Genomic DNA, 12090 nt, shown 5'->3' with positions numbered 1-12090 from the left:
CTGAAAATATCTTATTCTCCCAGACCTCCTCCTGACACAGAGGTTTGGGACAGTGATCATCCACTCTTCACTTTGTGAGAACCTAGCCATTTTCCCAAGATTTTCCAAGCCTTAGAATATAGAACACTCTTACCCAACACCAAAGGTAAATAACAGAACTGGCATGTTAGGCATTTTCAAGGTATTAGAGATGCAATGTTTCTTCTGCACAAAGTGCTGCTCACTCTCTCTCAGAGAGGAGGCAGCAGCAGGAGTCACAGTTCCACCAGTTGGAGCTTGAGATCCAAATAACTGGCTGCTTTTCTTTTCTTTTGAGGTTCTAAGGAGTGGGAAAAAGACAAAATTTGTTACCAGATACAGATAAGAGTGATGTGCATGAAAGTGTGTATGTAATATCCAATAAAACTGAAAGGAACCAATACTATTTAAAACTTGGATTTCTAAAATGGGTATGTGGAACATAGGAGTGGATCTTAATACAGAAAATCTAATTTTTAATTAACTTCAGGATTAATGTGAACCTGGTTGTAGCATCCAAACCTGAAGATGGACTTCTCACCACTGCTTCTTTGTTCTGTAGCTGGACTAAGACTCATGAGCAGCACCAACCAGTCCAGTGTCTCTGAATTTCTCCTCCTGGGACTCTCGAGTCAGCCCCAGCAGCAGCAGCTCCTCTTCCTGCTCTTCCTCACCATGTACCTGGCCACTGTCCTGGGAAACCTGCTCATCATCCTGGCCATCGGCACAGACTCCCGCCTGCACACCCCCATGTACTTCTTCCTCAGCAACCTGTCCTTTGTGGATGTCTGCTTCTCCTCCACCACTGTCCCCAAGGTATTGGTCAACCATATACTTGGGAGTCAGGCCATTTCCTTCTCTGGGTGTCTCACCCAGCTGTATTTTTTCTGTGTGCTTGGTGACATGGACAATTTCCTTCTGGCTGTGATGGCCTATGACCGATTTGTGGCCATATGCCACCCTTTATACTACACTATAAAGATGAACCATCAGGTCTGCGCCCTTCTTGTTATGGGGTCATGGGTGGTAGCCAACCTGAATTGTCTGTTGCACATACTGCTCATGGTTCGACTCTCCTTCTGTGCAGACAACATCATCCCCCACTTCTTCTGTGATGTGACTCCCCTCCTGAAACTCTCCTGCTCAGACACACATCTCAATGAGCTGATAATTCATACAGAGGGAGCTGTGGTCATGGTCACCCCATTTGTCTGCATCCTCATCTCCTACATCCACATCACCTGTGCTGTCCTGAGAGTTTCATCCCCCAGGGGAGGATGGAAAGCCTTCTCCACCTGTGGCTCACACCTGGCTGTGGTCTGCCTCTTCTATGGCACCATCATCGCTGTGTATTTCAACCCCTCATCCTCTCACTCAGCTGGGAGGGACATAGCAGCTGCAGTGATGTATGCAGTGGTGACCCCCATGCTGAACCCTTTCATCTATAGCCTGAGGAACAATGACATGAAAGTGGCTTTAAGGAAAGTGCTCAACATGAGATTTCCATCTAAGCAGTAGTGTTGAAAATGTTGAACATCACAGAGGGAACTATTGTCTAAGAATTCTTCATACTTTGTCAATTATCTGAAAATTAGAACTTACTTTTTCTAAGAAAAACATCAATTATCTCTACCAGATACAGAGCTCAGAATATGTGATGTTATATGATGACATCTGGGCATTACATAGCATCTACCATTTAGCAGGAAATAGGTTGATTCAATAAAAATGAGCTGTGCTTTCTATAGTTCTTGGTTGACCTTTCAGTCCCTCTGTCCTCTTTTCCTGTCTCTGTCAATGTCTGCTGGTGTTCCCAGGTAGCAACTCTTTTGTTCTTGTTGTTGTTGCTCTTGCTGTTGTTGCTGTTTTGTATGAGACAGACATTCCATGCAAGCCTGAATCTTTCACTTAGGAAATAGTTTATTATTTCATAGTAAAACTTTCAAAGTTAGTGCCTGAAACTTGGCTTTATTGATCTTGTGTATTTTTATTTTTAAGATTTTTCTTTTTCAACTGTTATGAAAATATTCATTCCTTTTATTTTTATCTTTTCTTCTCATTTTTTGTTTCTGTCTGTTTCACTCTCTCTGTCTCTCACTCTCCCTTCCAACCACCCTTCCTCCCTTCCTGTATTCATCCTTCCCTCTTACTCTCCTCCCTCTCCCTTTCATCCCTGCTTGTTTTCTTTCACACCATTTTAACTTCTGCTTCCATATACTCTGATGTGTGGCCTTCCCCTGGACTGTGGTTGAACAGAAGAGGATACATTCTTAGAGAAAACAGACTCTTCCTAGTGGCTAACACTTGCCAACAGCTCTATAGCTAGGGGCTAGCGGTGAGACTTCATTTCCACTTCCTCTGCTACTTGTTTATAGCCTCTGCTTACACACGTCTCAGATGTGTTGTCACTCCACTGTGAGCCCATGTGTGCAGCTTGGCCCAGAAGACATCTACTACCTCTAGTTCTTATACGCTGTATGTTTAAAGTTAATAGGACTTCTGAGATGTATGGATTATTGTTTTCAAAGCAATTGGAGAAATCTTCAGACATTATTTGTAAAAGCAATTTCCCAACTCCTTCCTTTCTTTCCCTGTAGAATCTTGTCATGTGTCTGGCAGTACTTCCTGTCTTTGCCCTTTGTCTGTTGTCCTTGTCTCTTCCTTTCTCTCTGATCTCCAGCTTGTGCTAACACTTTCCCTGTCTTCTGCTTTGCTCACTCTTTCTTCTTCCAGTACAAGTCTACTGAGGGCCTCTAATAAGCTGTTTCTTTTGATCAGGATCTTCTCATTCTCTATCTCTACCTGATCCCTGCTTTTCTCACATTTCCTCTTCCTGAAGTCTCTGTTTAATCTGACAATTTTGTCAAACTTTTGTTTAGTTCTGTTTTACACCTGCTGGCTTGTTGTTTCTTTTCTGGTCAGTGAGTATGTCTGCCAGTTTTGTCTACATAGTGAATTCCAGGGCAGTGGGACTATGTGTAGACCTTGTTTCAGAGAGAGAGAGAGAGAGAGAGAGAGAGAGAGAGAGAGAGAGACAGAGACAGAGACAGAGACAGAGATACAGAGAGACAGAGTCAGAATCAGAAAGAAGAGACACAGACACAGAGACAGAAATAGAGATGTAAAGACCTTGATATCAATATATATATCAGAATCACAGTACTGATGGTGTAAATAGGGAAATTTTATTGGAAGCTACAGAAAAACAATTCCACTACTCATTTAAGTGGATGCTTATCTTCTCATGAAAATATGTGGCATCCAATATTAAAGCAGGAAAATGGTTAATAAAAAGGGAAATGTCTTCCATAATCCCAGTATAGTGCATGCCATTCATGCATTCTCTATTCTTTTCTGTCATATCTATTTTATAAAAGAATTTTCTAAATTACTTCAAGTTTTTATATTTCTATTTTATTAATTTTAGGTAGTCCACACCTTAGTAATTCTGTTTATCTTTTGAAACATGGAAATGTACAGTATATGGGAATTAGAAAATTGTGGGGCACTGAGCTGTGAATGATACCCTGATTCCTGGTCGAGACAGGTTGAATCCCGGGAAACCCTAATAGGGAGAGCAGATGCATTCCCAGCCTCCCAGATCAAGGCTTTACTAGCTGCAGCCCCCCATAAACTCTTTTTTTGAGGTTTGAGACAGACCAATTTCGTAGAGCAATGCCCCAAGCCCCTCTTCCACAAGTGAGGACATGACCACAGGTCATGTAGGCTCAAGACAGAGAAGATGCAGAAGCAGGACCACACCACCAAATATGTAGATGAAGTCTTCCCAAGATCTCAGCCCAAACCAATAGGAAGTACCTGCTGTCAGACACTGACCCATCCAAAAACTATATTTAAGTACTGTGTTCAAAATTAAAGGTGTGCAGGAATTATTCCATTGTCTGAGAACTTCTATCATAAGAGCTGTAACACCACCGTTTCGAGAAGAGATCTGCTCTCCCAACATCGCCGCCAGAAGCTCCCCTGCATGCCTTACCAGCTAGTCAGTCAACTACTGGCTCAGTCCAGTGGGAGGAACTGACGTGTCAGAAGCTGAAAGGAGCAGAACTGGTAGTGAAAGATCCCTGAAGAGAGACCCTTACTCAAGTCTCGGGAAATCGTGGACCCCAGACACAGAGAGACCATTTTGGATGTAATACGCAAAGGCGAGGTTTATTACGGAGACCTATTACGGAGATCTCTGGGCTGACACGTATCCCACGCAGGAGACAGAGGTGTCGACCCCGAGTTGCTGGGAGAAGGGATTTTTAAAGGAAGAAGTCACAAGCTCCAGGAGATGGGGGTATGTCAGAAGGAAATACCAAAAATGTCACAAGGGGAAACTCTCAAAGTCACAGGATTGTCCTCATGACAGTGTTTTATGGTCAGCTAGTTCCTGGAGCATGGCTATTGAGGCCGGAGGATGGTCAGGTCATCCTCATTGTTCCCAAAGCAGGCCTCTTCTTTGTCCTTTTAGGGTAAATGTTTGTTAGAGTTGATGAAGCTCCTGCACCTGATAAACATCTGGATAGGCTTTGCTCCAGTTCCCTGGAACTCTATCTGCAGGACACAATGACTAGAACAGTATACAATAAGGACTTGGACAAACATCACAGGGGTAGGGCTTGTTACTCGTTTACACACATCCGGAGTCATTCGGAGGGCCGGTGAATGAATCAGTACCAGATGCCCTGGAATTTTTCATTTTCTTATCTGCCTTAAGACGCCATCTCTCAAACCTAAAATTTCCATGTCTCTTTGTTAAAATATTTATTTTCTCCCTAGCATTCATGATTTAAGTCCCCAAATTTTCCAATTTTCCTATAAGGTTTAAAAGTCATCTTATCTACTCCCACAGGTCAAACCAACTATACTGATAACCATTATTTAATCCTTAATTAACAATCAGTTTTTTTTCACAAACTGTTACTGCCTATGGAGATACATAATTAACAAGCTATTTTCTTCCTCAGCCATTCAAAGCAGAGTTAAAAGACACCTTCCATGACTAAATTCCTCAAACACACTTGTATTTCTAGGATCATAACAGCAGACCATGAAGTGCTCCCAAGCAAATCATCACAGGTTTAACCCACACTACCCATCCTATGCAGACTTCACACTTCTCTGTTGTGATCACCCTACAGGTTTTTCTTCAGTGCTGTTTCCACAGATCCATCCAAGACTGAATGCCATCTCCTCTGACCTGCCTGGGTCAACAAAGGTACCTTTCTCCACACACCCCATTTGACTGATGACTCCCGGAGACACAAACTGAGATCCACAGATAACAGCTGAGACCGTCATCCCCCAAACTTGGGACCTCCCAGCTACAGATAAACTCTCTTGCCAAAGCAAAATGGCTACTGAACTTGGGGAAAGTTACATGATAGTAAGGAAAACATGATGTCTAGCTAGATTAATCTGTTTAAAACCTCAAACTGTACAACCCATGGGACAATTACTTGGTTCAATGATCCTTTGTCCTCCCAACCCCCACCCTCATTCCTCATAACCACTTTAGCTTAGTTGCACTACCCCTCCAGGATAGTGTTTTCTTTGATACTTCAATCCCGAAGCAGGCGGGAATGATCCTCACCATGCATCTTTCCATAGATACAGGGTTTTATGACTTTTCTTAAGGGATGGATGTTTACAGGATTTTGTGCTGTTTAGATGGACAATTACATCTTATCAGTTGGATTAGAGGTTATTGTGTGGTCTCTCCTTTCATGTGGTGACTTCATTGAGTTCAAGAGAGTGTATGGTGGTGGGACACACTGGGCCCACTACAGAATTGGGGTGTGTTTCCCTGGCATGGTAGCAACCTGTCTTGGGAACCAGATGGGTAGAGGGATTGCTGCCGGGCTTAGAGAGTAGCCATTGGCAGTGTGATATGGGATGGAGCTTAGCGGGTGAGACACTTTAACTGAGATGAAAATATACCACAGATAATATTTGACGCTACAGTGCCAGCACTAGTATGGGATAAAAGAAACATTTTTCAAATTTTACCGCAACACATGGTACACTGTATACTCCTTGGTTGGCTGTCTAGTCCATGGGAACACTGGGTGGTCCAGACGGCCTACATTGTTCTTCCTCTTGGTTTGCAAACCCTCTAGAAGGCTCTTCTAGTCCTTTCACAGCTCTGCCACAGAATCCCTCAGCTCAGTCTGATTGTTAGCTCCAAGCATCCACATATGCATTGGTCAGTTGCTGGCCAGACCTCCCAAAGAGCAGTCACACCAGGTTCCTGTCAGCAAATGCATCTTGATCACAGCACCAGTATAGGTTTTGATGTCTACAGACAGGATGGATTCCAAGGTGGGTCAGTCTCCTGATGGCCCCTCTATCAGACTCTGATCATTTTTTCCCTTTTCTTCCTTTGGATAGTAATATTTCTGGGTTAAAACCTTTGAAATGGGTGATGCCCTCATCCCTCCACAGGGGACCTTGCCTATCTGCTGGAGGTGGTCTCTACAAGTTCTATCTCTCACTTTGCTGCATGGATTTTGGCTGATGTCCACCCTTTCCCTGGCATATGGAACCTCCAGTTCCTTATCCCTCACCCTGATACATATTTGTATTTGATTTCTTGACCTTCTGTATCTTTCTCCTATACCTTCTAGTACCTGATACTACCCCTTTATTTCCTCCCTCTCCTCTCTCTGTCCCAGGTCCCCCTCTACTTGCACCTCCAGTAATGATACTGTTCCCCTATAAAGGTGGTAATGAAACATTCACACCCTGGTCTTCCTTTCTCCTAAGCTCCATATGGTCTGTGAATTGAATCATGGGCACTGTGAGATTTTGAACTACTATCCACTTATCAGTGAGTGCATACCATGTGTGTTCTTTTGTGACTGGTTTACCTCACTCAAGATGATACTTTCTAGGTCCAAACATCGGCCTGTAAATTTTGTAAAGACATTGTTTTTAATAGCTGAGTAGTACTCAATTGTGTAAATGTACCACATTTTCTTTATCCATTCTTCTGTTGAGTGACATCTGGTGGTTGTTTCCAGCATCTGGATATTATAAATATGACTGCTATGAACCTCGGGGAGCATGTGTCCTTTTTATATGTTGGAACATTTTTTGGATAATGCTCAGTAATGGTATAGCTGGCTCATCATGTAGAACTATTTTCAAATTTCTCAGAAACAATCAGATTGATTTCCAGAGTGGTTGTACCAACTTGAAATCCTACAAGCAATGAACAAGTGTTCCTCTTTCTCCATATCCTCACCAGCAACTGCTGTCACCTGCATTTTTGATCTTAGCCATTCTGACTGGTGTTGAGGTAGAATATCAGGGCCATTTTGATTTGCATTTTCCTAATGACTAAGGATGTTGAATTTTTTTTAGGTGCTTCTTAGCCATTTGAGATTCCTCTGTTGAGAATTCTGTATCACTCTGGAGTTTAATTTTTAATAGGGTTATTTGTTTTTCTGGAGTCTAACTTTTAAATTCTTTGTATATTTTGGTTATTAGATGACTATCAGATGTAGGATTGTTTACAAAAGCTTTTCCCAACCTGTGGGTTGCCTTTTCATTCTATTGATAGTGCCCTTTGCCTTATAGAAGCTTTTCAATTTTATGATGTCCCATTTGTCAATTGTTGATCTTAAAACACAAGCCATTTTGTATTCTGTTCAGGAAGTTTTTCCCTGTACACAAGTATACACAGCTCTTCCCACTTTTTCTTCTATTAGATCTTTTGTATCTGGTTTTATGTGGAGATTCTTGAAACTCTTGAACTTGAGCTTTGTACAAGAAAATAATGGATCAATTTGCAATCTTCTACATGCAGACCACAGGTGAACCAGCACCATTTGTTCAAAATGCTGTCTTTTTTCCACTGAATGGTTTTAGCTTCTTTGTCAAAGATCAAATGACCATAGGTGTGTGGGCTCATTTCTGAGTCTTCAATTCTATTCCATTCATCTACCTGTCAAACTCTGTACCAATACCACGTAGTTTTTATAACTATTTCTTTGTAGTATACTTTGTGTTCAGAGATAGTGAATTCCCCAGAAATTCTTGTGTTATTGAGAATAGTTTTCACTATCCTGGGTTTTTTGTTATTCCAAATGAATTTGAGAATTGTTCTTACTAAGTTTATGAAGAATTGAGTTGGAATTTTGATGGACATTGCATTAAATCTGTAGATTCCTTTCAGTATGCTGGCAAATTTTACTATATTACTCCTTCTGATCCATGAGTATGAGAGATCTTCTGAGGTCTTTGATTTCTTTCTTCAGGGATTTGAAATTTTGGCACATAGATCTTTCACTTGCTTGGTTAGAGTTACACCAATATATTTCATGTTATTTGTGACTGTGGTGAATGATGTTGTTTCCTTAATTTCATTCTCTACCTATTTATCCTTTGCTGATAAATGGGTTACTGATTTGTTTGAGCGAATTTTATATCCAGCCACTTTGCTAATGTTGTTTACAAGCTCTAGGAGTTCTTTGGTAGAATTTTTGCAGTTGCTTATCATATCATCTGCAAATAGTGATATCTTGACTTTCTTCTTTTTAATTTGTATCCCTTTGATCTCTTATGTGTTCTGTATTTGCTCTAGCAAGGTATTTGAGGACTATATTGCATAGGTAGGGAGAGACTGGGCAGCCTTTTCTAGTTCCTGATTTTAATGGAGTTGCTTTGCATTCTCTCCATTTAGTATAATATTCGCTGTTGCTGTACTTTGCTTTCATTATATTTAGGTGTGTACCTTGAGTTCCTGCTTGCTCCAAAACTTTGAACATGAATGTATGTTGTATTTTGTCAAAAGATTTTTAACTATCTAATGAGTCAATCATGTGTTTTTTTCCTTTGAATTTGATTATATAGTGAATTGCATTGATGGATTTCCATATATTGAACCATCCCTGAATTCCTGAGATGAAGCCTAGTTGATCACTGTGAATGATCATGTTGAGGTGTTCTTAAATTCATTTTGCAAGAAATTAATTGATTTTTATAAATATTCATAAGAGAAATTGTTCTGAGGTTATTTTTCCTTGTTGGGGCTTTTTGTTGTTTAGGTATCAGTGTAATTGTGCCTTTATAGAATGAATTGGGTAGTGTTCCTGCTGTTTCTATTTTGTGTCCCAAATCTTGTACTCAACAGTAAGTAGGACTTTCCCCAACTTCCTTTTACTACTCTTGTGTGTTTGCAGTTTTTGTTGTGATTTCTGAGAATTTTGCTTGTGCATCTGCAAATGGGAAAAGGCGGTAAATTTCTGACTATACATAGACAAGACAGGAAACACTGAGGATGTCCCAATGCTAGATTTTGAAGTCATATCATGAATCTTCTCTAAGGAAGAGATGGGGAGTATAAAGGAAACTGTTGAATATGCACTCAAGATGCTATGGATTTTCAGAACTGCACACATCACTGTGCATTCAGAAGTCAACATCCCCAAGGACGTACGTTCTCTGAGCATGGATTGCCTTTAGCCATGAAGGACTACACACTCTCCCATCTACATTTTCTTTCATTGAACTTAACACTGGGTGTTTTACAGGATTGAACCAGACCCTGTAATGCCAGTTACTCCCAGGACTGCCTATAAGCAAATGTTGCATATTCCTTATGTGGTAAGTGACCAAATGTGAAGAAGAGCAGATGTTCCCTCAAATAATGCCATAACTTCATTTTCTGTGCTGAGAGGAAGAAGAATGGAGACATATTCTTCAACCCTACAGGCTTAGATCACTCTCCAGGAATCCTCCTGGGACTTGTATCCATGCAGATTGCTTTATCCCCAAGTTCTGACTGTGAGCTTAGATGTTATGTTCCACACTTGTTGGTCAACAGGGACCAAGAAATGGCTTATACAAACACTTTGTGCTGGTATTTAATGAGATACTCAGGGACTTTATCCCCAGTGGGACTTCATGCTTCAGTACATACCTGTCTAATTCCCCCAGACTGCCTTCTAACACAGAGGGCTGGGAAGGTGATCATCCACTCTTCACCTTCTCAGAACCTTTCTCTATTTCTAAGACTTTCAGATATTTAAATGAAGAACACTATTGTCCAGAAACTCGATGGAAAAATAGAACTGGGCAGTGCAGGTATTTTCATGGTAGTAGAGAGGCCAATGTTCCTTCTGCAACAAGTTCTACTCACTCTTTTCCATAGTGGGGCTCAGGTCCACAAGTAGGAGCATGAGATCAATACATTAACTGGCTGCTTCTATTTTCCTTTGAAAATAAGGAGTGGGAGGAAAATAGAAAATGTTACTAAATACTGGTAAGAGTGGTATACGTGAATTTCATAAAGTCATTGTTTTTGATAGCTGATTAATATTCCATTGTATAGATGTACCACATTTTCTGTATCCATTCCTCTGTTGAAGGGCATCTGGGTTCTTTCCAACTTCTGACTATTATAAATAAGGCTGCTATGGACATAGTGGAGCATGTGTCTTTGTTATATGTCAGGGCATCATTTGGGTATATGCCCAAGAGAGGTATAGCTGGGTCCTCAGGTAGTTCAATGTCCAATTTTCTGAGGAACCTCCAGACTGATTTCCAGAATGGTTGTACCAGTCTGCAATCCCACCAACAATGGAGGAGTGCTCCTCTTTCTCCACATCCTCACCATCATTTGCTGTCACCTGAGTTTTTGATCTTAGCCATTCTCACTGGTGTGAGGAGAAATCTCAGGGTTGTTTTGATTTGCATTTCCCTTATGACTAAAGATGTTGAACATTTCTTTAGGTGTTTCTCAGCCATTTGGCATTCCTCAGCTGTGAATTCTTTGTTTAGCTCTGAACCCCATTTTTAATAGGGTTATTTGTCTCCCTGCAGTCTAACTTCTTGAGTTCTTTGTATATTTTGGATATAAGCCCTCTATCTGTTGTAGGATTGGGAAAGATCTTTGCCCAACCTGTTGGTTGCCGTTTTGTCCTAACAACAGTGTCCTTTGCCTTACAGAAGTTTTGCAGTTTTATGAGATCCCATTTGTCGAATCTTGATCTTAGAGCATAATCCATTGGTGTTTTGGAAAATATCATCCTGAGTGAGGTAACCCAATCACAGAAATACACACATGGTATGCAATCATTGATAAGTGGATGTTAGCCCAAATGCTGGAATTACCCTAAATGCACAGAACACATGGAACTCAAGAAGGATGATGAAAATGTCAATGCTTTACTCCTTCTTTAAAAGGGGAACAAGAATACCTTTGGCAGGGAATAGGGAGGCAACGTTTATACCAGAGGCTGAAGGAACACCCATTCAGAGCCTGCCCCACATGTGGCCCATACATATACAGCCACCAAAGTAGATAAGATGGATGAAGCAAAGAAGTGCAGGCTGACAGGAACCAGATGTAGATCCCTCCTGAGAGACACAGCCAGAATACAGCAAATACATAGGCGAATGCCATCATTAAACCACTGAACTAAGAACAGAACCCCTTTAAAGGAATCAGAGAAAGGACTGGAAGAGCTTGAAGGGGCTTGAGACCCCATATGAACAACAATGCCAACCAACCAGAGCTTCCAGGGACTAAGCCACTGCCCAAAGACTATACATGGACTGACCCTGGGCTCCAACCTCATAGGTAGCAATGAATAGCCTAGTAAGAGCACCAGTGGAAAGGGAAGCCCTTGGTCCTGCTAAGACTGAACCCCCAGTGAACGGGATTCTTGGTGGGAGGGCGGTAATGGGAGGAGGATGGGGAGGGGAACACCCATAGAGAAGGGGAGGGGGAGGAGTTAGGTGGATGTTGGCCTGGAAACCGGGAAGGGGAATCACAATTGAAATGTAAATAAGAAATACTCGAGTTAATAAAGATGAGAAAAAAAAGAGTGGAATATATGCATAAATGCTTATATGTTTTTTCCAGTAAGACTAAATGGTTAACTTGGAGGAACCAACACAACCTAAAACTGGGATTTGTAAATTGAGTGTGTAGAAAATAAAAGTGGTTCTTAATTCAGAAACTCTAATGAAGGATTAATATGAACCTGGTTGTCGCATCCAAACCTGAAGATGTCCTTCTGAACTTTGCTTCTCCTTTCTGTAGCTAGGCTCAGACTC

General features: G+C 41.3%; 1 protein-coding gene across 1 annotated transcript; it reads left to right on the top strand.

The window, feature by feature from the left end:
• The first annotated feature begins 594 nt into the window (after positions 1–594).
• Positions 595–1536, top strand: Or1f20e (olfactory receptor family 1 subfamily F member 20E). Its single transcript, NM_214825.1, has one exon. It carries the CDS (start codon positions 595–597, stop codon positions 1534–1536), a length of 942 nt encoding a protein of 313 aa, NP_999990.1.

This window comes from Rattus norvegicus, chromosome 10 (assembly GCF_036323735.1).
Source record: "Rattus norvegicus strain BN/NHsdMcwi chromosome 10, GRCr8, whole genome shotgun sequence".
NCBI lineage: Eukaryota > Metazoa > Chordata > Mammalia > Rodentia > Muridae > Rattus > Rattus norvegicus.
Note: the sequence above shows the minus strand (reverse complement) of the source record. Positions and strands in the feature narration are given on the sequence as shown.

Bases quoted from the DNA above. Each gene is read 5' to 3' on its own strand.
- Or1f20e (NM_214825.1), top strand. From the start codon at position 595: ATGAGCAGCACCAACCAGTCCAGTGTCTCTGAATTTCTCCTCCTGGGA.